The 27,846-nt window shown below is 36.6% G+C and overlaps 1 protein-coding gene across 1 annotated transcript in view; it reads left to right on the top strand.

Annotated features, from left to right (window-relative positions):
• The window catches only part of LOC131952182 (uncharacterized), a 38,909-nt gene that overhangs the window by 1,670 nt on the left and 9,393 nt on the right, over positions 1-27,846 (top strand). The window contains exons 2-22 of the mRNA XM_059314743.1: positions 9,534-9,649; positions 10,692-10,785; positions 11,768-11,897; positions 12,630-12,772; positions 13,663-13,793; positions 14,239-14,436; positions 16,174-16,391; positions 17,160-17,307; positions 19,159-19,316; positions 19,898-20,031; positions 20,463-20,596; positions 20,879-21,064; positions 21,444-21,685; positions 21,853-21,983; positions 22,252-22,361; positions 22,478-22,666; positions 23,251-23,489; positions 23,787-23,929; positions 24,112-24,242; positions 24,629-24,820; positions 27,065-27,288. Coding sequence (XP_059170726.1) covers positions 9,581-9,649; positions 10,692-10,785; positions 11,768-11,897; positions 12,630-12,772; positions 13,663-13,793; positions 14,239-14,436; positions 16,174-16,391; positions 17,160-17,307; positions 19,159-19,316; positions 19,898-20,031; positions 20,463-20,596; positions 20,879-21,064; positions 21,444-21,685; positions 21,853-21,983; positions 22,252-22,361; positions 22,478-22,666; positions 23,251-23,489; positions 23,787-23,929; positions 24,112-24,242; positions 24,629-24,820; positions 27,065-27,288 — 3,344 coding nt within the window. The 5' untranslated portion in view covers positions 9,534-9,580. The remainder of the gene's footprint in view (positions 1-9,533; positions 9,650-10,691; positions 10,786-11,767; positions 11,898-12,629; positions 12,773-13,662; positions 13,794-14,238; positions 14,437-16,173; positions 16,392-17,159; positions 17,308-19,158; positions 19,317-19,897; positions 20,032-20,462; positions 20,597-20,878; positions 21,065-21,443; positions 21,686-21,852; positions 21,984-22,251; positions 22,362-22,477; positions 22,667-23,250; positions 23,490-23,786; positions 23,930-24,111; positions 24,243-24,628; positions 24,821-27,064; positions 27,289-27,846) is intronic.

Consider the following 27,846-nt stretch of genomic DNA (forward strand, 5'->3'; position numbering starts at 1 on the left):
TTTATGAGTGTATAGTCATCTAAGAATGAAGTTTTTGTAAGCAGTTACGTGATGTTATGTAGTATACGCAAATATGGCAGACATCACATATAGAGTCAGTTCTGTTCTCAATAATTTCTCTTGCACATTGTGCATAACTCTTGCTTTGTTCTTCATTTGATTCAACAACTTGTGTTCAGGTTGTGAGATTGTGAGGTTGAAGTGGACTTCTTGCCTCTACGAACAGGTCTTGAGGTGATATCTCTTTGATGTAATCCTTAAATTGGAGCTCTCGCTATCATTTGCATATATTCAAGCTTGGTCTTGCATTGTAGCCAGGCTTGAATTCTTGTACGTATAAATGCCTTTTTTACTTCAAATCTTTATCTTGTCATCACATTATCAACATATGAGTAATGGAGATCAGGTTCCGTGGACTTGTAGTCTTGAAGGTCAGAAGTACATGGTATCTCATCACAAGATTCAATCTCAAAAAATTACAGATGTCTTGCGAATGAGTTTGAAAAGGAATCACTTACTGTTTACTATTATCAATAATCAGCAGTGGCGTAGCGAGGTCGGGTGTCACCCGGTGTGGCACTTAATGGTGTCACCCCCCCCCCCCCAGAGGCGTATTTTCGATTTGCACCCTCCCCCCCCCCTCAAACTTTCGATTTGCACCCTTCCCTCAAGTTTTCGATTTGCACCCCCCCCCCCCATCAAACTTTCGATTTGCACCCCCCCCCCCTCAAACTTTCGATTTGCACCCCCCTCAAGTTTTTCTCTATATATTTTGCTATTTTTTGCCTTGGTGTTACCCCCCTAAATGGTGTCACCCGGTGCGGTACGCACCACTGCCCCCCGCCCCCTCGCAACGCCCCTGATAATCAGAGCTACCAAACACTCAAAATAACAAGGTTTTTATATGCCAAATAACATTGGGATCTTCATTACAATCAACAGCTATTGTAAATTTCCCATAAACATAGTCAATAACTTGATCCAGTCTCCGTTTTCAAATCTCACGGGGACGTTTGATTGTTCGTTGGGCAAGTCATGTTCTATTGATGATAATGAAACGTGTCAGATTCGGGTCTAGGACAATACCCCTCCCCCCCCCCCCCCATCAAATACCCACCCCACTGATGCTGAAGAACCCTGACCTTAACCCCAATATCCATCCCAATAGCTAACCCTATCATCAAATCCTAAACTCAACTCCAAACCAAGATTTAACCCTAGATCTAACCTAACCCTAGTCCTAACTTATCCATAAATAGACTTGGGGTAATTGCTCCGAGTTGGAAATATCGGGTGGGGGGGGGGGGGGGGAGTATGTCCGAGAGGTAATTGTCACTGTTAACACTCCCTCTGAGGGGAAAAATCTAGTGTGCATAGCATATATTTTGTGCTCTGTGTTCTAAAAGCAATAAATAAGATTAACTGTATTTTATGAAATGACAGCGCGGCATGTTCAAAAATACTGATCGGCTGCGCGACCATGCAGATTAGAGGAAATATTATTCACTATAGCATGTGAGATTGATGATGTATGCAAAAAGGTTTTAACTTTTTTTTTTTCTCTGTGGCATGCAGTTCTACATTGTCTTACAAAGTTTGGGCAGTAAAGTGTACCTCTATAGACGTAGCGACCCTTTGACCTCGTCATATAAAAGGATGGTGTAGTCACCACTATACCCAGCCGCCGTTACTTTCCCCAACATAAGTCTGGTACCCATTAGAGCTGGGTTAACTCAGGACTTCGGTATGACCTAATTTTTCGACGACCGGTTACTTTTAAAATGCTAATGACATATACATGTACTGCGAAATCTTAAAGAAATGATTGATTTAATACGTAACCGTAATAGTTATAATGATTTTCAATAACGAGGGAGAAGAAAATTTATATTAATATTGAGCCAGTAGCTCAAAGCTAGAACTGAGTCATCCTATATCTTTGTAGTCAGTGTTTCTTCCAGACTTTTTCCTCCGATGGGGGGAGGGGGGCACTTCAAATTATCGGGAGGGGGACTAAAATTTCCGGGGGGGGGGGCGGACACTGTTAAAAGTATATATTTTCTATATAACTTCCATTTCGTTCAGGGGGGGGGGGGGGCTCCTGAAGAGATGCCTGAAAGAAACTCTGTTTGTAGTTAGTTTTTAGTTTAGGTTTAAGTTTAGGATAACGTTTTAATTAACTACAATGTTATTTTTAGTAATGTAGTGTATGATTTAGTGTAAGTTGTGTGCTAATTACAATAATCCAATTAGGCTACTAAATATTGTTTATAAGAAAGAAACTGTTCTTTAATTATTATCTGTAATGCATGTTTCACAAATATATATTTTTAAACAAGTTAATAAGGAGCCGTGTGAAATGTAGCGTCCTGTTAGTGAGTTATAATATTTTTTGGCGATTTGCCTCGAAGAAAAAGTAGAAGGTTCAAAAATCGGCTATGTGTACTTATTATATTATATTGGCTTAAAGTTGACTTATGTATATATGCCGACTTGAAATGCCATATAAATATTTTTTATAAATTATGTATGCATGCCAACTTGACATGCAATATATATATATATATATATATATATATATATTTGTATAACTTTGTGTAAATATTTGTCGTTCTGTATGCGTGTGTACGTGTATGTAAACACGGTCACTGATTAAGTACGTCTAATGAAATTTCGCACGTAACTATTAGTTCGTATTCGAAAGTATCTTTTAAAATTTGTGTAAATTCCTATAACCGAGTGAGTACGAAAACTTGAGCACTGTTTCAGCTACATAGACAAAATTTCAAAAATATAAGTATTAGATCCTATGTGTGGATTTCTATCAACTTTTGAGCGATTTCCTGTACCAAAAAAGTAGTAAATTCACCATTACTCGAAATATTTATAATTCGATGATTTGTTATCATATTATATATAAGCATCATATTCTATGAATTTATATCCTCGAAAAAACTAACGATTTTGACTGAAACATACCTACCTATATATCCCAATTCTACTGGGAGCGCCATGCCAACCCTTATGTTACATACGTATATACGAGTAGGATTTGGGGAGCTCAATGCTGTTTTATTTATTTCCATAAACAAAGTCTTATCAAAACTTAAACTGCACCAACGAAGAATTAAAGACCCTAACAAAGCTTTAAAGACCACAATTTATTCACAAACCCACCAGCCCTATTAAAAACTACAACAGACCTACTAAAGACACCCCCCCCCACATATCTTACAACGACCATAACAGATCTCAAAGATCCCAAAAGACTTTTCAACGATCCTAGCAGAACTATCAAATACCCACAACAATATTGTCAACGGCAATCCTCCAATAATCCTTCGGCGACCCCAACTGATTTATCAAAGACTTAGAACAGAATTTTTAACTACCCCAACATACCTTTCAACAATCCCATCTTACTATCAATATTCCCAACATACCTTTCAACAATCCCAACATACCTTTCAACAATCCCAACATACCTTTCAACAATCCCAACATACCTTTCGACAACCCCAACATACCTTTAAACGACCCCAACATACCTTTCATCAATCCCAACATACCTTTCGACAATCCCAACATACCTTTAAACGACCCCAACATACCTTTCATCAATCCCAACATACCTTTCAACGCCCAACATACCTTTAAACGACCCCAACATACCTTTAAACGACCCCAACATACCTTTAAACGACCCCAACATCTCTAAAAATTCCACAAACTTTTTAGAACATCCCCACATATTTTTCTAAGACCTCAGCAAATACTTGAGGAGTCCACTTGAAAAACCTTCTAAGTAGCAATTGACGGATTCTGAGAAAAATACCTTTTTTAAAAAAATAAATCATCACCAAATGTTTCGCTACAGATTCCGGATCTAGCTATGCTAAAAGATAGCCTTTAGGTATGTCATTTGGATCTAACAAAATAAAATTTAAGAAAATTATTCTGCCCCTGTAGATGTTTTTAAAAGTAAAGGAAAATCTGTATTAGATCACCGAATATCAGATCGCATCTAAGCTTTTTGTCAACCAAGTCCTAAATTAAACATAATCCTAATCTCAGGTTAAAAAATAATAATCCCAATCCCTAATCCGTGTTAGATTGATCGATGACACAAAAATTTACTTAATCAGTACCCTGGTCTCCATTTAAAAAAAAAATCAAATTGCTGGATTAACAAATTTAGCTCAACCGAAATCCCATAGACACTCACGCAAATAGAGATTAAATATTAGCTTTTGTACGGGTGGGCAGTGGAAAGGGGGGGGGGGGTGAATATAGTATGTAGGACAATGTACGTTTATACCTTCTTATGCATTTAGTACAATATTATTTCTTACTCCAATGGCATCAATTTTTTATAAGGAGGGGCCAAAAAACAGCGTCTTGGAGCCGGACTATTGGAATTACAAAACTTGGCAAATATGCTTAGAGTCACAAGGGGTCTTCGTGGCGTGTTTGCCTTTGGCTATATGACCTCACGGTTTTACTCCAGGTGAAATTTTTACAGGTGTGACACTGCACATTTTGTAGCATCCGGCGGTGTACAAGTTAACTGGTAAACCTACAGGATCCAGGTTGTAACTAAAAATGGCTGTAGTTATTTTGACCGCTAATCGCTTTTAATCGCATTTAAATTTGGGAGCGCTAGTCGTAAGTTGAAGTATTATGTTGGGATAGTAACCTTTGTCTTTATGAAGAAATACACCAAGGCCTGTTTCATGAACTTGTTTGCCTGCTATTTAAGATAGTAATCTATGTGAAGGTTTAGTTTTTCTATAGGAAGTAGGTTTGTAGATTCTTTAATAAGCACTTCCCCATTTTAAATTATAGACCATCCTTTACTCTTCTATATTTCTGATATAACTCACGTGTACTAACTTAACAATTTTTTTCTGGCGACACTCGGGTGTGAGTGCTATAGCCCCCCCCCCCCCCCCTCCACTAATCCCCGCCCTCTACAGTAAGAAGTAGAAGAAAAAAATTATAATTTATATTAAAAACTCGAACCAGAGTCCGCTCCCCTCCGAAAATTTTGAGAGCGCCCTCACCCCCATGAGGTTTCTACCCCACCCCTTGAGAAAAATGTCGGAAAGAAACCCGGTAATAACTGAGGAGGTGTGGGGTTCAATTTTACATCTGTGTCAATGTCAAGTTACATTTAAACTATTTTAATCTTCTATACTGTATGTTCTTGTACCGCTGACGATGTACAACATAATCTCTAAGATATTTATTGTGACAGTGAGGCTCAATTTCTACGTGCACATTTATTACGTTTTATTGTATAATATAGCTCTTAGGGTCGTCCAAAAACATCGTCACGTTTTTTAAACGTCAACCCCTCCCACCCCATCGTTGTATATCGTTATGAAAATTCGAGACCCACGAATCTAAAATGAAGAAACACCTTACCCAACCCAACCCCCTACTCACTCTACATTGCACAATTTTTAAAACTGATTTCTTTCTAAAATATTAAATATTCATTAAGCTCAGTCAACATTGAGTATAAATAGTATATTAATCAATTTCTATTAACTTTTTTTTTAAAAAAACGTACAATAACGCTTTAATGTTCAGTTTCTAGCATTACTTTCTGTAGTGTAAAAATGTGTCATTACACTTTCTAAAATCCCCACTTCCCAAATCCGTTTGATACACATCCTTACAAAAGTCCACCAGCCCGGCAGTTCCTCCCACCCGCGGTATGACGTCGTAATGGACCCCTCCCTAATCGTTTATCTAATGTTATTGTGAAATATCCTAACATTTCTAAACCATTAACTTACAACCTGTAGATTTAGTTTCCTGTCTCAAGCAGGACCTCCATTACATGTAATGTCTACCACACAAATAGAAAACGTTTTAATGCGTCGGTCTTAAGTACATGTTACAAAACCTATCCCCGGTTAGATCAGAACTCAAGAGTCGAGTGTTTGTTCAAGCATTCAGCGCTCTCCTCTGTGAAATGGTAAAGTTAGGCAATACGCCGTCTCGCATTTCTATGCAATGTAGATTTTTTTTTAACTGCTGGCGATTAACAAGCATCATACATGAAAGTTGTAGAAAAAAATCAATACTCCACTTTAAGTGTTACACACACACACACACATACATATATATATATATATATATATATATATATATATATATATATATATATATATATATATATATATATATATATATATATATATATATATGTATATATATATATATATATATATATATATATAGTGACGTTGCGAGGTCGGGTGGCACCCGGTGCGGCACTTAATGGTGTCACCCCCACGTAATATATATATATATATATATATATATATATATATATATATATATATATATATATATATATATATATGTATATATATATGCCCATGCGTGCGTATTATTATTTTTGCATTGAATTAACACTGAGTGAGAAAGTTTGTAAGGGAAGTAACTGAATTACTTAAGGCTATTTTTGCCTTGCCTTGACTGCGTTCATAGAAGAGGGATTTAACATAGACTGCCTACCATTAAGGCTTAACTTTGCTCATGCGCTACCTGTAACTTTAAAATTCACACCCTAGCGCTTCTTACACCACGGAGGGGGGAAAAAACCAACATCAAACGTGAACTTTGACCTGGTTTCTAGTGCCCCGTCATCGCCTCGTGAATTGAGTTTGACAGGGGAGGTAATGTTTGGGTAACACATTTCTACCGTGACGGTTCACGACATTCACTGGAACGTGAAAGATAGAACGCATTAAGTTCCAGTGCTAGAGGGGAGGTAACTTCCCTTGTACTGGAACTTGCTGGAGTATTCTGCACCAGGGGCATCGTCACGGTGTGTAGTTGACCCCTTTATAGTGTAAGGTGACGCCCTTTTTTATAATGTAGAGAGAGTTGACCCCCGTCACGGTGTGTAGTTGACCCCTCTATAGCGTAAGGTGACGCCCTTTTTTAGAATGCAGAGAGAGTTGACCCCCTTTTATTTTTTTAGAGTCCCCACCCCCCCTTACCTTGTATTGGAACTTGCTGGAGTTTTCTGTACCAGTAGCATGATCACGGTGTGTAGTTGACCCTTTTAGAAGGGGGTGAGAGTTGACCCCTATTACTCAATAGTAATATGTGACCCCCTTTTAGGATATGGTGAGAGATGACCCCTTTATAGTGTAAGGTGATGACCGCTTTTAGAATGTGAAGAGATACCCCCCTCCCCTTATATTGTTCTGAAAGTTGCCCCCCCCCCCCCCATCCTACTGTTAGCTTGTACTGGAGATTGCTGAAGTGTTCTATTACAGGGCGTGGAGCAGAGTTTCTTCCAGGCATCTCTTCAAGGGGGGCTAAGCCCCCCCCCCCCCCCGAAAAATTTTTACCGCCCCCCCCCCCCCCGAACGAAATGAAATTTATATAATTTGTATAGAAAAATATATACTTTTAACAGTATCCGCCTCCCCGAAGAAAGTTTACCGATGTGGTAGTATTTGACCCTTATTACTATATAGTGATATTTACTCCCTTCAGGGTGTGGTGAGAGATGAACCCTTTTAGAGAAGTGTATTGAGAGTTAACTCCTTTAAGGATATGGTGATATGACCCCTATATAGTGTAATGTGACGACCCCATTTAGAATGTGGATAGAGATGCTTCCCTTATAGTGTTTTAGGATGTTTTGAGAGATGACCCCATATATAGCGTGTTGACAGATGACCCCTTTTTGGTTTTGGTGAGACGTAACAACTTATACCGTGTTGTGATAGCTGTCCACCTTTCTGTTTATTGATATAGCTGACCTACTTTCTAGTGTTGTCATAGGTGAACACACCAACGCCGTGTTAAACTTGATCCTTTCTGATGTGTTGAGGATAGGATTAGGGATAGGGTTAAGGATAGGATTAGGGTTGGTATTAGGGTTCTGCGGTTGTAAACACACGCATGCGCAGTACCATCGAAAACATCGCCGCTAAGTCGTAGTTTCTCTCCATTGCGCATGCGTATCGCATGCGTATCTTATTCCGACTAGAATCGGCCTAATTCATATTAACCCTCCCCACCCCCATCCCATCCCTGTAGCACATTAGCCCCTCCTCTCATCATATCCTGGTGGATAATGACATATGAGCCTCTTAATAATTTGTGTTGCTTCGCCCTTAGGGTCCGTACATTATCGTTGCAAGGCGAAGGCGAGGGTTCGCAGTAGCGTAGCGAGGGGGGGGGGGGCGGCGGGGGGGGGGGGATCATCTGTCCCCGGGCGCCGAACTTAGTGGGCGCCAAAATGGGTTGGAAAAATAAATTGAAAGATTGAGGGGGGTGCAAATTGAAAGTTTGAGGGGGGGGGGGTGCAAATCGAAAGTTTGAGTGGGGGGGGGGTGTAAATCGAAATCTTGAGGGGGGTGCAAATCGAAAAGTTTGTCCCCGGACGCCGGGAAGGGTCGCTACGCCTCTGAGGGTGCGGACTGCACCGAGCGACACCCGACTTAGTGACGCCGCTGGGTACATAAACTATTAAATAAATATTTAAAATTCTAATGGTTACACACAAGTGATCGATGATAACGATCAATTAGATTTACAGTATTGACGCTGATCGTGGCAAAGACATAATCTTTCTGATTAATATACTGCACCGTTAAGCAATACTTTTGCTTTGGTAAAAACGCCTTTACACCGATTAATTCTTATAATATATTAACACGGCGTTAATCCTAAATAATTTTATAACCAATGTTAAGATTGTTAAAAAACACAATTATATAATTAAAGAAGATACAGTTAGTGTAACAATTGCTACCATATAATCACTACCATATAATTTATGTCATTTTACTAATAATAGCAAAGAGTATATTTTAGATACTCAAAAAATTTAGTATTTTTATGTACGTTAACATAATTAAGTTAAATTAGGATCTGAACACTCTCCAATTATTTGGGAACTGGAGAATTTATAATTGTAATTTTAAAAATAATTAAATTCAAATGTAAAGATTCTGAGGTATCGATGAACCTGATATATTGGCGATAGTAGGGTGATGCGGGTGTGGGTCGAGGTCACCAAATTGTTCGTGCTGTGCTATTCAGGTCAATGTTTTTCTTTCCTCTTCGTTTTTTTCTGCTTCTTCTTCGTTCTGAAATGTAATATTGGTGGGAATTTCGCCAACACAATTAAGTATTCGTGTCAACTTGTTATATAGGAGGGGGATTTCCACCAAACACAATTAAGAATACGTGTCAACTTGTTATCAGACATTCGGCCCGTTGACACCGATTTCAGCCTGTTTTCTTTCTGAGTTTGCTTCCATAGCCTTTATCCACCTTAGAGCAATCGGCATTGCAGCAGTTTTATTTTAGAGCTATCTGATAAGATGCTGTCCCCAGTTAACAACCCTCATAAGCCTGGGGACTAAGACTTATGAAGTAATCATAGACGCTCTCCGGCCTGACCTTGCTGTCCCCAGTTTTTTTAAATTTTGTTTCTCATTTTAAACATTCAAACTTGGTTGATTTGGTCACGTGACAATGTTTTGTTTCAGATTTAAAAGTTTCAGCGCCATCTGGCGGGCGCAGAAACGAACGTAAAATGTTGTCAGCATTAAGCCAGATTTTTCTGCTTCTGTGGAAAAATATACTCCTGCGGTATCGCCATCCGGTAAGTTGAACTATTCAGAGGACAGACTCCTAAATTGTGTAGTTAAGTTAAGCTATCCAGAGGACAGACTCCCTAAATCTGTAGTTAAGTTGAACTATTCAGACGACTGACTCCCTAAATCTGTAGTTAAGAAGCTATCCAGAGGACAGACTCCCTAAACCTGTAGTTAAGTTGAACTATTCAGACGACTGACTCCCTAAATCTGTAGTTAAGTTGAGCTATTCAGACGACTGACTCCCTAAATCTGTAGTTAAGTTGAACTATCCAGACGACTCCCTAAATCTGTAGTTAAGTTGAACTATCCAGACGACTGACTCTCTAAATCTGTAGTTGTCTTAGGTAAGTTACAATACATTACAGTTTTAAAAAGTATGTATTTTTTACACCTTGGTATACTACCTAGTAGTTTTATCGATAAAAAAATCCACTTTATGCCACATCATTCGTCGCAAATACGTTTCCCTTGTCAAAGTGTACTTGTTTTCCTTAAAGCATTCTATCATTTAGATTTAGAGTAATGATACGCTATTTATAGTTAAATCGCCTATAATTTTTTTCCTATATACAACAACAATATACGAAATTGATCCAGTGTGTTATTGCAGATTTACACCGTCGAAAATGTTTAGGCAAAACAGTACTTTTCCACCTCCCCATCCCCAGACAAACACTTTAATCTCGTCTAATCCTCCTTTAGTATCCACATCCTAATGAGTATTTAGCTAGTTTACTGGGTAGTTGAGACAGCTAAATATATTAGACACGATACTTTCACTATTTACGAAACAATTAAACAAAAAAAGTAACTATATTAGTCTAACAGCTGCACCAAAAAGATTGTTCTAGAAAATTCCATGTCACAAACAACGTAGTAAAGAGATTTTATTTAAAATATGTGATTTGCTAGACAGCTATACCCATGTCAAGATATCGACATGCATGTTAAATGAATACATCAGTAACCATCATTTAAATAAGTTTAACACATATGTTAACCCATCGATCTGATTGAACCTCAACAAATGATTTGATGTTTTTGTAGAGTATTTTACTACTTGAACTGGTATGGCCGGTCGCGCTTGTGGGGTTGTTGTCGCTGATGAGGGAGGGGATACCACCAATCAAGTACAAGGATTGTAAGTACATCAGTTGTATTGTATTGTAAGTACTTCAGATGTTTTATAGTAGGATTGTAAGTACATCAGATGTATTATATTCGGATTGTAAGTACATCAGTTGTACTGTATAATGATTGTAAGTACATCAGATGTATTATCTTCGTATTGTAAGTACATCAGATGTATTGTATTAGGATTGTAAGTACATCAGATGTATTATATTCGGATTGTAAGTACATCAGTTGTATTGTATTAGGATTGTAAGTACATCAGATGTATGATAGTAGGATTGTAAGTACATCAGATGTATTATATTCGGATTGTAAGTACATCTGATGTATTATAGTAGGATTTTAAGTACATCAGATGTACTATAGTAGGATAGCAAGTGCATCAGTTATATTAAAGTAGGCTTGAAATACACCAGATGTATTATAATAGGATTGTAAGTGCCATATATGTTATAGTAGGATTGTAAGTGCATCAGATGTATTATAGTAGAATTGTAAATACATTAGATGTATTATAGTAGAATTGTAAGTACATCAGTTATATTATAGTGTATCTAGATGACCAAACCACAGATATTAATACAATCAAAACTCAAAAAGTTTAAAGAACGATACAATGTGTTGACATGACATATAAGACCAACACCATCTTTTCCCTGACCACTTTGGTAAAGATAAATATGCTCATATTCTTTGGTGTGTGTTTTGTCTGTTTTTTATTGTTAATTTTATTCTGAAGTTTGAACTTCCTTGTGTTTCCTAATGTTTAGTGTTGTTTATTTCTAACACGGCTTCATTTATACACACATTTTTAGTATTTAAAAAGTTACATCTCTCATGTAGTTTATCAATGTTAGGTCAGTTAGTCCATTTTAGTATCAACAAAGTCACAACTCTCCTGTCGTTTAACAATGCTGGGTCGTTTAGGTCAGATAGGTATGTTGTATTATCAACAAACTCACAACTCTCTCGTGGTCTATCAATGTTAGGTCAGTATCCAGCCCGGGCCATGCCGAGTGTGGGAGTCACCTCGTTTCTTCAAGGGTTCATCTGTAATCTGGACAACCACTGTTTCACCTCACAAACCACGCTTTCGTTAACAGAACAAACAACGAAAAAGTAAGTAAACCTCACAAACCACGCTTTCGTTAACAGAACAAACAACGAAAGAGTAAGTAAACCTCACAAACCACGCTTTCGTTAACAGAACAAACAACGAAAAAGTAAGTAAACCTCACAAACCACGCTTTCGTTAACAGAACAAACAACAAAAAAGTAAGTAAACCTCACAAACCACGCTTTCGTTAACAGAACAAACAACGAAAAAGTAAGTAAACCTCACAAACCACGCTTTCGTTAACAGAACAAACAACAAAAAAGTAAGTAAACCTCACAAACCACGCTTTCGTTAACAGAACAAACAACGAAAAAGTAAGTAAACCTCACAAACCACGCTTTCGTTAACAGAACAAACAACGAAAAAGTAAGTAAACATCCTCTCCAATGGGATCTGGACATTTTCCCGAAAGACACTTGCCCGAAGGCCGTTTTCCTGAATAGAAACTTGCCCGAATGCGACAAATGCCTGAATGGACACTTATCCGTATGCATTTGTCGTATTCGGGCAAGTGTGCATTTGGACGTTTGTCGTATTCGGGCAAATGTCCATTTGGGAAAACGGCATTCGGGCAAGTGTCTTTGGGGAATTTGTCATAGACCCCTCTCTAATAATTTAAAGGTACAATCAAACGGATTCCACAGTGGATGTAAGCATGTATAAAAGTAGATATCATTTGATTATATTCTATCTAATCGAACATTTACAGAAGTTGTATTTTGTTTTTTTTTTAGTTTTGAAGCATTAACAAGAGACGTTGCGCCTTACTTTGGATCAAATGAAACAATAGAGATATTGTCCTTCTCTGATAAAAGTGCAGGCCTATTCACCCCATTAAAGAAGGTAGTCCAAGATGATGAGCTTATGACAGGATTAGGTGAGCAATTTTTTTTTCTGTGAATCGTCTTTTTTGTGTGTGAGCGGGGGGGGGGGGGGGAAGCTTCGATTTAAGAACATTATGCCTTTAAAATTATTTTCAAAATGCTATCTATTTGACAAATAAAGACTACTATTTAAAAGTTAACAAGCATGATAAAAATATAATTGTTATAGTTAAAATGGAATTGCGAGTCATGGATCCTTTGTAAATAACACTTTGGGTCTACGCTCGTTAAAATCATGTTAAAAATCAATAGCCAAAATGGCAGGGGATGGCGCGCTACCAATACGCATATGTCGGCATATTATTTTAGAAATATCTTGGTATCTATCAGTTAATGGACTGTCGCAGTAATAAAGTGTCGAGAATATTATAAGTCTCTCCAGCTCTCTGAACTCTCGTTGCCAGTGTTTCTTTCAAACTTTCTATCTGGGGGGGGGGGGGGCTTGAAACTTTCGGGTGGGAAGGAGCAGGCTAAATTTTCCAGAGGGGGGGAGTAAAAGTAAAGCGATCTATTGGGCAGATGAAGTAGAGTTCATATATATCTTGACCTCGGCATTTGAAGGGCAGATGTGGGCAGCAATTAGCCCAGCCGCTTTTACTTTCCTTAACATGAGTTAGGTACCCATCAGAGCTGGGTGAACTCAGGGACCCAGATTCAAACTCAAGACTTTCGGGTTAGCAGCCTTTTATTATGACACTTCCCCCCCCCCCCCCCCCCCACTCACAAAAAGTATATCCCTGAAAGAAACACTGCTCGTTGGTGCTACAGTGCACTCAATTTGACAAAATATTCAGCAACTGAAAGCAACACAGTCAACTGTGCCTCGTTGAAATCTTAGATGAAAGCATTTTTTAAGCAAGTATTTTGTTTTTGTACTCTCCAGCTAATTTGACACTTGTGAGCAATTACTTTCGTGACCCGTCCGTAATTGTAAACATTCTTGCAAACGAATTCAAAATACTGACGCGAGCACAAGCAACAGCTCTTATGAATTCGAAGATTAAAATAGGGATGGTAAGTATTTTATCACACTATTTGACCTACAAAAATTTTATTATTATACGTTTAGGGCCTTAATGTGGGCTTATCGTTCTACTATTTAAGCTAAATTTAAAATGTTGTTTACTGAAAGCATTATTTACTCATTACATTACTTAATAAGACGCAAAAAATAAATTCTGTACTATATGCGCATTTTTGTAGACTATAGCTTTTCGGAAATTGTTTATCTTTAAATAAAATTATGAACAAAAATCTTTAATGTTAGAACGTGGTTCTATTATGCTTAATCGGTCTATTTCAGAAAAAAAATTGAAACTAATAATCACAGCCATTAGGCTTAATTACCTACAGTTGTTAATATTAATATGATACTACGTTTTTTTATCAAGTAGCCTACCATGTATATTTCTCAGAATTTGTTTAGAGCAATCGCGTTCACCTTATGTACTGTTTTCAGCTTCTGAATTTGACGGGCGCACCAGATCTGAAAGGGATCGTCTGCGACCCCAAACTACTCGGCAGTTACCTCCTGTTCCCTGTTGGGACAGACGTGAGCAGGATTTCAGCCGCCCTGTGTGCCGTGGGTGACACCAAAGTCTCAAACCTGACCAACGCCATCCTCCAGAATATGAACGTTACCAGCTTCATCTATGCTGTACGGGAGGCTCTTCTAGTTGTTTCTTGTCGTTTTATTTTGTAATCAGTGCCGGCGCCAGGTTATTTAGCGCCCTAGGCAAAACTTATTAAAAGCGCCCCCCCCCCCCCCTGCAATTTTTTTTCGTGCCCCAGTATTATCAGAGGCGTAGCGACCCTTCCCGGCGCCCGGGGACAAACTTTCGATTGGCACCCCCCCCCTCCTTCTAACTTTTGATTTGCACCCCCCCCCCTCAAACTTTCGATTTGCACCCCCCCCCCTCCCTCAAACTTTCAATTTTTTTCCAACCCATTTTGGCGCCCCCTTAGGGACAGCGCCCTAGGCGAACAGCTAGTTCGCCTTATAGGTAGCGCCGGCCCTGTTTGTAATAGTTTTATTTCAGTGGTGTGGGTGGGGGTATGAGGGTTAGGCCTATAACTACTATCTCATCAACCCAAAGCTGATAGTTTCTTAAAATTTAAATGACAAAGCTACCGGTGGATGTGCACCTTTCATATAATTATTCGCTATCTTTTTACTTTTTGTGCCCAAGACACATGAGCCCGCCACAGAAATCTCCCTTCAGTTTTGTCGGTCACAGCAATTTTCCTGGCAGTCTCCCATGACAGTCCTGCCTCTGTCAGCTGCTTCCCCGCCGCGTGCCTCCAAGTCTTCATTAGTCTTCCTTGTTTTCTTTTTCCTGAAGGCGTCATATAATTAGTACGAATGTCATAATACCACAATTGTACGTTCCTAAACTCATTACTGAAGCACACAAAAATCCTGCTTACATCACTGTTTATGACATTTTATTATAGAACCACTCCTGTTTTCTACCAAAATGGTTATTTTTTTATGGCCCCGTATCGCTCTACCAGAGGATATAGAAAGATGATTTTTATTATTAAGAGTGATATGTTTTAGTAAAGGCAAGTTCTAATAGTCTCTACTAAGTCAATACAAAAAGAAATCTGCAGTGTTTGAAATATTTTTTTTAAACTGAGTTCAGTGATTATCAACAAAGACAGCATAATGTTGAATCTAACAAAGAGAAAATTACATTAGTTTACATCCTTATTCCCTGATTTTAAAACTAAAATGACAGTGGATATAGCCTAACTTTTTTTCACGTTCATTCTGGCCTAAAAAGACAAAAAATTCAATTTCGTTTCTTATTTTTCTGTCTTTTGCCTTCTTGATATATTTTTCTACAGTAGACCAACATACATTTCTAAATGGTTAAATGTTCATGACGACTTAGCCTAGCAGTAGAGAGTTAGACTACTAACCCGAAAGTCTCGAGTTTGAATCCGAGTTTTAATCAATAGAACGGTCATGTGTCCACCCAGCTCTGATGGGTACCTAACTCACGTTAGAAAAAGCAAAGTTGCCTGGGAATAGGGCTAACCACACCATCCCTCGATTTGCCGACAGTGTTTCTTCCAGACTTTTTTCTCCGGGGGGGCATTTGAAATCTTCGGGGGGGGGGGGGCGGTAAACTTTCTTCGGGGGGGCGGACACTGTTAAAAGTATATATTTTCTATATAAATTATATAAATTCCATTTCGTTCGGGGGGGGGGGCGGTAAAAAAATTTTCGGGGGGGCTTCGCCCCCCCGAAGAGATGCCTGGAAGAAACTGTTTGCCGAGCTCACACAAAAAAAATCAGGTGAACTCTACTTCACTTGTCCCATAAACAGGTTCGAGAAGGGACCTTCACTTCAATTAGTTCCTAAACAATTTTATCTACACCTGCCAGGTACAACTGTTGGAGGACATCAAAGAGAAGTTTGGAGATAACAACGCCATGAACCTGGTATTCGGTGATGTCGCTCAGATGTTTGAAACCATCATGGCCTCCAAAACTGTCGTCGGTCTCATTGGGAGCATTGCATCAATCGACAATGTGTCTGAAATCATTAGAAGCATTCCATCTTGGATCGTGGGCTTGAACGACTTCAACAGTGCTATTTCATTGTAAGCTAATATACTTCGTTTCAAGCAGGGGGGGGGGGGGATTCACCAAGTAGATTTTTAAACTATTAATTTACTATATTTGAGTTCTCAGCATCATTGAAACATACAATCAAGTTATTATGTTATTTTATCATCATCATTGTCATCATCATCATCATCTTCTTCTTCTTCATCATCATCTTTATCAGTATCATCATCATCATCATTATAAACTTTATCATCATCATCACCAACATCATTATAATTCTTATTATTACTATTATCATCATGTTCATCGTCATCATCATCATCTTCAACATCATCGTCATCATCAATACCATTGCCATCACCATCACCAACATCAAGAAATATTGAAATAGTCAAAAGGACATTACCACCACCGCCCTGTATGTTCCCCCACCCAAACAACTGCAATAGGACATTAATTACCCCATGTCAGTTACCAATTCACCCCAAGCCTAATCCTAACATTAAACGTAACCCTAGTCACAAAGTAGTGTTAGGTCTAGGTTTGGAATTGTCTTCGAGGAAATACTCCTAGTCGAATTACGAGATACGATTTAATCAATTCCATATTCTGTTAGTCTATTTCAGCCATTCTATAAATTTCAGATTCTAACGTTACCAATAACACTGATAATAAATATTCACAGGAGTAGGATAATAAACCTAGGGAATATTTGACTGAGGATAACCAAATTCCATTAGGTTGTATAGTAATTAAATAAATAGAATAAAATACATTTTGGCATTTTGTGTCTCCTTTAGAATAAAAAATATTGTTGGAAGCTTAGACCCCGTGATGGCAAGTCTACATCTACAAAATACATCTGCCTGGATGGCTATCAAAAACATTGCTCAACTAGGGATTAACTTTATTGAGCTCGGGGAAGGAAAATGGAATGGGACAACAAAGGTAGGCTGCTCTACGTGAAATATTAAATACACAACTTTTTTGTTTTAAAATGGCTTTTTTTGTTCACTATATTCTTAATTAATTTATACTGTTTTCTGTATAAATTATATAGAAAATTATATTTGATGGAATATTAGTTCTAGTTTTTGTTTTTTAAAATATATGTGAATAATCTAATATATAAAGCTCAGTTCTGTATGTGGCGGACAGAAATGTGCATCGTTGGCATTTCTACGGATTCAAGTGTTAGATCAATTATCGTGCGCAGTCGTCTAAATTTACGAGTCAAAAAATTACCATTGAAAGTTTTTAAAAACAATTTTCATTCTATTTACTTAGAAGAATAATTTTCAATTATGAACACGACATAAAATTTTTAAAAAGTGTATCGACGTTTATAAAATTTCTAAAATTGTGTCGGAAATGTATTGACTGCACGGTTACTTCCCTTTAATAAAAAAAATTCTTAAGAAGAAAGAATTTACATTTTATTACTTTGTTTTTGGTGTTAAGAAAAAAAAATAATTACATAATTAGCGGGGATTGATTAAGTGCAATGTAGTTAGGTATTTTTAATACTGCCTTTTATTTATTCTATACACTGAACATACTGTTGAATAATTATTTTTTTTAAAAATCAATAACATTTAATAAGCCAGGTCCTACAAATCATATACGTTTATTTCTTTTCATTTACGGATAAGCTTGGAGTATTATCATTTTTGTTCACTAAATTGAAACAGGCGCGTCCGCCGGCGCCCCTGCACGGTTCGATTTGGCACCCTGGGCTATCATGTGAGCGCTATGCTGCATAATTTTGTTTTGAACAGTGCGATAGACTATGGATAAGAAAGGTTACTATAGTCTTTAAGTGAATCAAATCCGGGCGTCCTCCGGCACCCCGACAGGGTGCTATTTGGCGCCCCGGGCCTTCCGGTGTACGCTAGGGTATCTACGTTCGCGTGAGTTCAAAAGACTATCGATAAGTTATGTACTATAGTCGTTTACCAAGTTCAATCAGGTGGTGACGTCATGGTGCGTCCTCTGGCGCCCAGAAAGGGTGCTATTTGGGGTCCCGGGCCTCCCGTGTTCGGTTTCGCGCCTACGTTCATTAAAGTGAGTGCAAAAGACTATGAATAAGTTGTGGTACTATAGTCGTTTATTAAGCTGAAGCAGGCGATTCAGCCCCGTGAGCACTTTGCGTTTATGTTCGCGTTAGTATTTTCTTTGTGTTTAGGTTGGGTTTGCGTTAGTGGTTGCGTTTTGATTTGGTTCGTTTTTGTTTTCTTTTTTCGTTTGTGTTTTATTTTCTTTGGGTTTGTGTTTGTATTTGTGTTTGTGGTTGGTTTTGCGTTTGGATTTGGTTTGTTTTCGTTTGTTTTTGCTTTTGTGTTTTTTTCTTTGGGTTTGTGGTTGGTTTTGCGTTTGGATTTGGTTTGTTTTCGTTTGCTTTTTCGTTTGTGTTTTTTTCGTTGGGTTTGTGTTTGTGTTTGTGGTTGGTTTTGCGTTTGGATTTGGTTTGTTTTCGTTTGCTTTTTTGTTTGTTTTTTTCTTTGTGTTCGTATTGGTGTTTGTGTTTGTGGTTGGTTTGTTGTTAGGTTTTTGTTTTCGTTTGTATTTGTAATTGTGTTAGCTTTTATTTGCGTTTTGTTATTTTGGTTTTGGTTGGTTTTAGTTTGGGTGGGCAATGCCGGGTTTATGATGATAACTAAACATACACGTAATGGTCTTTAACAGAAAGGTTTTTCACAGAAGCCAGAGCAGGGCCTGGCCGGGACGGCTAGTAGATCTATATATTTACAATATGATGGCATTTTTACATTAATAATTTTAAATTTATTTTTATGAAAGGAGTTTATGGCACCAATAACTGAGCTGATGTCTGATTTAAAAGACTTGGCAGGTGAAGAAAGTGGGAAAATTCTGTTTGGAACCATGGACTTATTGTCAAAAATTGATTTGATTGGTATCTATGATCAGCTGTACAAAACAGGAACTCTCACCGAAAGGTAAACAAATAATGAGTTATCTTATCTTTGTTTAGTCGGCGGGTAGGTTTGTTTAGTGAGTAAGGTTAGTAAGGCCCCCGCCCCCTGTTAAGAAATAACGATCCATAGGGCAGATGAAGTAGATCTAGATCTAGTAGGGTTCACCTCGGCATACAAACAGAGTTTCTTCCAGGCATCTCTTCGGGGGGGGGGGGGGGGGGGGGGGGGTAAAGCCCCCCCCCCCCCCCCCGAAAAATTTTACCGCCCCCCCCCCCCCCTCGAACGAAATGAAATTTATATAATTTATATAGAAAATATATTATATAGATCTCCTTATGGATGATATTTAGAAGCGACCCTTTGAATCCCGGCCAGCAACTAGAATCTAGATCTAGAATCTAGATCTAGATTCTATTATTTTTTATGACTAGATTGAGGTACCCACCATATTCAGGCTGCTAAACACGAAACTTTCTAGGTAGTATGTAGATCTAGTGTAGACTATTGAAAACTGATGCAGAATGGTTTATAGTTTATGCTAGTGTATAGGATAGGTGAGTGTTAGAAAACCTATGACACTTTAATTATTTTTTCCCTTTTAGTACAACGATAAATATGCTGAGCAACTTCCAAGAGTTAATGGAGAATTTATCCTGCTGGCCCACTGTACAGAAAATGGTTATACTTATACAGCATACTGCAGATATCATGTCTGTATTCACAGAAAAATCACTAGGTACAGTCTGTTGTTTGCTAAACATTATAACTCTTCTAAGCTTAATTTTTTTTTTATCTGATGATAACTTGTTTTTTTTCTAAGTATATGAATTCTTAAATGCTTCTTTTTTTATACCTATTTAAATTTTAAAACTTTTCTAGGTTCAATTTTATCATTAGATTAATTATTTGTTTCTGAGCTCATTTAATCAAAATTTAGAATGCTGTTCTATGTTTAATTTTATTACCAGATGATATGCTGGTTTTTCTAAGAATTTGAATTCTTAAATGCTGAATTTTTAAATTCTTAAATGCTGTATTTTTATACCTGTTTGAATTATAAAACTCAATTGCGTTATTTAATAAATTATTTAGTTTCTGGGCTCATTGTATAAAAACTACTGTAAAAACACTTAAAAATAACTTTCAATATTTCCAATGTTTATTCAGAACTAAAACAGGCACTGAAACTACTTCTTGACTCCAATCAAGTTCTAGTGCAGCAGTTGAACAGAATTTTTACCTATGGACCTGTGGTCACTAGAGCAGTGTTTCAAGAAATGATGGACAAAACTCTTTTAACAGTGAGATGCAATAAATTCTCTGGTTTTAATCATTGTTTTAAAGTATATACAGTTTTGTATTGTAATTATTTAATGTTGTTGAAATAACTTTCTTTTCTGTAGGATGTGATAAAAACAGGAAATACATGTATATATAGTTTTGTATTGTACTTATTTAATGTTGTATTATCCTTAAGTTGAAATAACTTTCTTCTGTGTAGGATGTGATAAAAAACAGGAAATACATGTATATATAGTTTTGTATTGTACTTATTTAATGTTGAAATAATTTCTTTTCTGTAGGATGTGATAAAAACTGGAAATACATACAGTACTGTGTGTGAGAGAATAGTGGGTAAAATCCAAATGAACCCAGATATTCCTGCTAATATTTATCAGGACTTACATGACATTCTGTGTTCAGGGGAGGTAATGGATGCATTCACAACATTGATGGAGAGGATACATCTAGCAGATATAGCCCTAATTGTAAGTCTGGTTATTATTGTTATGACTAGGGTTATGGTTACTGCTGGGATAGACCCTAAAAGAAAAATTATTTTTAGGGTGAGGTTAAGTGTATTAAATAAAGTTGCATATATAGATGTGGAATGCAGCTAAATTTGTATGTCCAATTAGTGTCATCACTTTAATAAGATAAATTTTAGCTAAACTCATTGAAGTATTATAATTAGCTTTCAGATCTACTTATTAAATGTAAATCAAAAACAAAATGAAGGTTTATAGGGCTTTTTTCATATTGTTTATCTTTAATAATTAATCACTTCTGTATTTAGATATCAAAACAAAACAATAACTCTTTTTTAAAAATGTGAATGTAGGGACTAAAAAAAATTGTACTCACCAGATCAATTCAACAGTTAAAGACATAGAAGTGCTCTACAATGGTCAGTTGTTTAACAAATCAGTGACCTTTACTGCTGCCTACGTTCATGTCAAGCAGTTTGTGGATAGCGTCAACAGCTACAGAAGTGTTGGCTATTTGTGGGCTGACCTGTTCAAAGACGTCAGCTCACAGTCCATTGATGTCAATCAGGCTGGATGGGAAATGGTTAGGGATATGCTGAATACAGATTTCCTGACAACAGGGTAAGATAACTTACATCCTTTGTTGTTTTTTTAAATGATTGTTTCCCTGAGAGAAAGTTAATTGAATAGAATACCACATTGATTTGGTTGAATGGTCTTTTAGAAGATACATTATACATTTTTGCTTGTTTTTAGTACTTTTAATGTATTCAACTTATATACTTAAGGTTACTAAGTGTAACAAAAGCATTAGGACAAGTACTAGCTGATTCTTCAGCATCTAACTTCATGTCAACATATATACATATACTGAGTCATGCTGTTCAGCTGTTTGATAACACAGTAAACAGCCTTACAAGTAAGTGACCTTAATAGTTCCATTCAGTATTTGCCTTCTCAACTTAAAGGTAACTTATCATACCACAACCATAACGGTGTTGAAATACTTTGAACTTGTGAATTAACTCTTTCAAAAATCATTATAGTAAGATATTATACAGAATTTAAGTTCAAAGCATAGTTTTTTTACACACATTGGAATTATTTTAATGCATATAATTTCTTGCTGAATACTGTTGTTTACAAAATAAGGTTACACTGTGTTGTTTTTTTTCATTTATTTTTATCAGCCTACCAGAGTGGCTCCCCTTTCCCGTCTGCCATTAGCCTGCTGACATCCTATATGCCTGACATTGTTAGAGGAATAAAATACTTGTGGGATAACAAGATGCAATCTGTAAGTGGTGACTTCCTTGAACTAAAAACAAACAGAATTTATTTTAGTATTTAGGTTCATGTTTTTCTGTTTTTACATGATAACAAGAAATTATCAATGATGTTTTTCTGTCATAGATCTACACACTTGTGACGTCTGCTGATCCTCTGGTGACTTTCTGCACTGGCAACTATTTTGGCCAGATGGACTTTGCCCCCTATGTACCTGTGATGGAGATGACCAGTCTGGTCTGTAATACTAGCTGGCCTATGGCTGCGAATGACTTCATTCAGCCAGTGACCAATATCATCAAAAGTATGACACAGGTCAGTTTGCGTAACTATTTCATCACAAAGTTTTTTACCTTACATGATGCAGGTCAGTTTATCTCATCAGAAAGTTTTTAGCTTATCTTCATTGAGAAATACAAGTGTCCAAGATCCCTGACTTGAGTCTATAGGATGTCCCTGAGTCCACCCAGCTCTAAGGAGTACCTGACTCATATTAGGGAAACAAAGTTGACTGAGAATAAGAATAGTGCTGATTACACTATGTCTTGTATGCAAAGATAATTGAAATAGATGAACTCTACTTCCTCCCCATGGTTCTAGAGCATAAACTGAAAAAAGATGATGATGAAAATAATATAAATGTCTACATATACTTATAAAAAAATAAAGTAATTATTGTTTCAATTGTTTATAATTCCATCTTTTAGTATTTATTAGTAATTATATATATTTCCTGAGGACAAAAAGAACTCATCTTCACTTATTGAAAATACTGTACTATCAAAAGTAATATTAATATAATTAAATTTTATAATTTAAATTGACTATAATTATATGTCTAAAAATAAATACATATTTTAACAGTAAAAAAAAATTAAAATATTTTATCTCTTGTTTAGATTGTAGAGGCATTTAATTCAAGCGCAACAGCAAGTTATGATTTTGTATCTGACTGGGGAGATTTGATAGACCATGCACAAAAGATACTAGGAGTGTTTAACTCAGGACAGCTCCAAACTATGGATTTTACCATGGGCTACAAAACGTTTGTGGAAAATTTGGACTTGATGAAGTTTGCTGAAGGTTTCCAAGTCCTGTTTCAGACTTTACAAGGGATGACAGTTGCAGACATTGACAAGTAAGCTTTGCTGTCTTCTATCATCACATGACAATCTATACAAGATTTTAATTCCATCAGCAATACCCATAGAAATGACGATTTTGTTATGATGCTATGCTGCCTTGACCAAAACATGTGTACATTTAATACATAACACTATTGTTGCCATTTATACAAAGCTCTTACTTTTAACACATAGCATAATTGAATTATGTTTAAACCTACATAAATAAAATTACTCACAAGTTATACCTATGGATATTCTCACATTAAGTATGTACGAATTTCTTACTTTAATTATGTTAACTATTCCAGGTTGACAAACCTGACAGCCAAAGTAATGGAGAGACTGGACTCAGCTTTAAGCAGATACAGTACCTGGGACGATGCCAAACTGTACATAGCCATCTTTGAAGCTTTTGTTGATGGAGAGATAAACATGACCAAAGAATACACAAGTAAAACTCTTCATACCAAATTATTTATCATAAAACCTGTTAGAGAATTGAACAAGCATTCATGTTAAGATATATATTTATGAAGTGACATAGTATATAGTGGTGAAAAATGATTTACAAAAAATATAATCATAAAAATATTTGAAAAAAAATTCAATTACAAATCATTCGCTTGGTTTCAGCTGGATATAGCAGCCTGCGTGAAATACTGGACAAGTATCCCCCAGAGCTTAGGACTTTTACTGTACTGTTATCCGATGCCTATCCAGAGCTTATTTCAGCTCTTAAAATGATGATCCTGGATCCATCTAAGGTAGGACAGGAGATACCTTTTTTAACGAATCAAGATATAAGATTTGTATTTTAACATTGTAATAAATTTGAAGGAATGAAAGAGATTTGGCCCAATTGACAATGAAGAGCTACCGTCAATGTCTTTTGCTATCAGGACTTATACAGGCAGGCCACTGATGTCACTATAAGGCTATCTGATACTTTCATAGCTAGAGGCTATCATGCATTTTCAATATTAGAGGCTATCTAAACCACTCACAAAATCCAATCCAACCAATCAAATTAAACTAACAAATCTAAAAATAGTTTTTATATTCAATGTTTATTAGTATTATGTAAAATTATTGAATTATGGAACCTGCTAGACTTAAATTGATTTTTTAAATAACTTTCTTACTTTTTCAGCTGATAGGGAAGTTCTTGACTGGTGGATTTTCTGCCCCTGATTGCAAGTCAAGTTTTGTGACTGACTACCTCAGTGCACCAGCAAACAGTTCCCTTCATGCCCTGGAGGATTTTCTGTGTCACCTTGACCTTGTGGCCCTGGCTGAGAAGGTGGCCAATAGCCAGCCTAGCATGCAGGGCTACTCACAGAAGGTAGGGATATTTGTTTTTGTATCAATGGGCTGTGTGGTGACGGAGCAGTGTGGTCATGGGGGGGGGGGGTGCTGCCTAGGGGCAGAACAGTCATGTGGCAGTATTGTCTGAGCGGTCAAGGGGTTTGTTGATAAGGAGCAGAATGTTATAATTGTAAACAATTTGAATTTTAATCACTGCATGAGATTTAGAGTTAGCTTAAATTCCATGCCCACCAGTGCCGGCGCAATGTTATTTAGCGCCCCAGGCAAAACTTATTAAAACACCCCCTTTCACACAAATCAATTACTAAAACATATGTATAAGAAAACAATTAATTAAAAGTGACATATTAATTTAATATCAATTGCATACACTTTATAAGTAGACATCAAATTCAAATTTTACTTGCCTCCTTCGTCGCAAAAGTTTGTACTAATTCCTTCAATTCCAATTTGCAAGCGTAATAACATTTTATTGAAATTGTTGCTATGTGCACGAGTCTACTTTGTACTTTACGACATAGCTTCCCACCCTTAGAAAGTTTTAAGTGCCCTTCCCCCCCCTCCTGGGAGAAAAAAAATTTGAAAAAAAAACCACTGAATCAAAAAAAGTTCTTGTAGTGTTGGGCTCCCTGTAGTCCTCCCAAGGTGAATTCCTAAATGGAACTTACCTGTTTTAAATTTGACTGTCTTTAGTTTTAATTATAAAATGTCTATACTGTGTGATAATGTAAATTTTTTTTTTTGTTTTAAAAAATAAAAGTTTATAAATAGTATAGATTCCAGCCTAAAATTGTTATATATAAATCCTTTAGGAGATGGTGAAAAATATGAAAAAATAATTAATTATATATGTTTAATTTACGACAAAGACTGTATGTCTACTAACATAAAGTATTGCAATCTATAACGGCTACTGATGTATTTGTTTTTCAACTTGATAATGCTAAAAAAAACTACCAAACTATTTGTTTAGAACTTAAGCTCTGTATAATTTTTTTTACAATAGCAAATAATAACTTAAAGTTGTATTTATATGTAAGCTGCCAACCTAAGGTGCAGGAATTTGAAATTAATGTAAAGTTAAGCAACGAATTATCTCCCATTTGAAAATCCAAATACCAAAATTTTATTCAAGGGAAATAACTTTCACTAGAATAGCTAAATTAACCAAGTGTAACTAAGACATGCTTGAAAAACACAACAAAACGCTCTCAATTTCATTACGTAATAATTATAACAAATCTTTTATATTAGCTGTGTAACGTTGTAAAAATAATATATTTTACTTATTGAATACTTAACTGTAGATTTTGTTTGAAAGTCTAAAAATGATAACTTTATTATAACATACTTCTATTCAATTTCGATGACATACGTTGTGTTGCATGATAAATACGGTGTATACATATATAAATTTTGGATCCCCTAAACAAAGGGACACCTTTCAAATAATCAAACCTGTGTAACTGTTTTAGACATTGCTAGAACTATTGATTAAATAAAAAAAAATATATCATTTGAAAAACAGTCTACTGTTAGTTATAAATTCCATCCTATTTAATATTATATATTACTACTTTAAGAGTGGTAATATAGATTCCTAAAAAACATTTTTCAACTAGAGAATGCCTACCTATCTTTGTAGTGTGTTCCGTACTTAAAATCATCTAACTTATGATATACTCGACTACTCGATATACTCTAACACATTAGATAACTGTTTAAAATCTTCGAAATTTAAATAACAAACTGATCAAATTTCTACCTTGCATACTTTAGAAGAAGTTAATGGATGGTACTAATTATACAGTAGTTTAGGTCAGGGGTCTCCAAACTACGGCCCGCGGGCCGAATGCGGCCCGCGAAGTCCTCTCATCCGGCCCGCGGAGATATTTTTTGTCCAAGGAAAAATCGTTAGTTGGTGATGGCTGAGGAACTTTGCCCAGAAAAATCAAAGACGCCTGGAAGAAACTGGCCCCTGACCTGAAATTTGATAGTTGATGCGGCCCTCGGACTGAAAAGTTTGGAGACCCCTGGTTTAGGTGCATCATTGCCGCCAACATAAGAAATGCACAATGGCTCATTATTTCTATTAACTCTGATCAAATTACTTTACAACATTAAAGAACAGATATCGTTTTTAACTTAATCAAGCATATTTATTGTAGGACTTATTAACGTTGTAAAATAAATGTACTTTAATTAAGTCTGAAACATGGAATACACTTTAATATTTGATATTTTTTTATGTTAATTTCAGTTAACGGCATTGATAAATGGCCCTGTCACTCGTGAACAGATTAACTGGCAAATCCTGGCTGAGAAAATAAAAACTTTAATCCTACAGCTGAGCTCAATGCACTCATTAAAAGATTCTAATTACCTGGGATTTGATTTCTCACCTTTCAATTTTACAACCATTGGCTTAAGTTGGAAGGAGTTTTATACTGCAGCAAACACATTGAAGAATTTTGACATTAACAAGTAGGTATTGAAGAGTTGTGGTTTGGGTTTGTTGAAAAATTGAACATACAACTGCTAACCCAAAAGTCTGGAGTTCAATTTCCAGGGGTTGTTTCAGTAGAATGTCCCAGAGTCCACCCAGCTCTGATGAGTATCTAACTCATGTTAAGGAAAGTGAGTCCACCCAGCTCTGATGAGTACCTAACTCACGTTAGGGAAAGTGAGTCCACCCAGCTCTGATGAGTACCTAACTCACGTTAGGGAAAGTAAAGGTGGCTGGCCATAGTGCTGACAACACTATCTCTTCATATGCTGAGGTCACAAAAAAACAGGTGAATTCTACTTCACCTGCCCCATGGAATGTCAGTTTCACAAGGGCACTTTACTTATATATTTATTGAAGAGAAGCTGGTCATCCAACTACCAAAATTAAGCTGCACTTAAACCATCATAAATATTAATCAACAAAAATGGTAGTCAAGTTGACTGAATGATCAATATAAGTATAAAAGTATACAAAATTTCTTATTTAGTACATGCATTGCGTTAGGGGTGATGTGGTTGAGAGGTAGAGCTAAG

This window comes from Physella acuta, unplaced genomic scaffold (assembly GCF_028476545.2).
Source record: "Physella acuta isolate Inbredline_101_S28 unplaced genomic scaffold, ASM2847654v3 ptg000857l, whole genome shotgun sequence".
Taxonomy (NCBI): Eukaryota; Metazoa; Mollusca; class Gastropoda; family Physidae; genus Physella; species Physella acuta.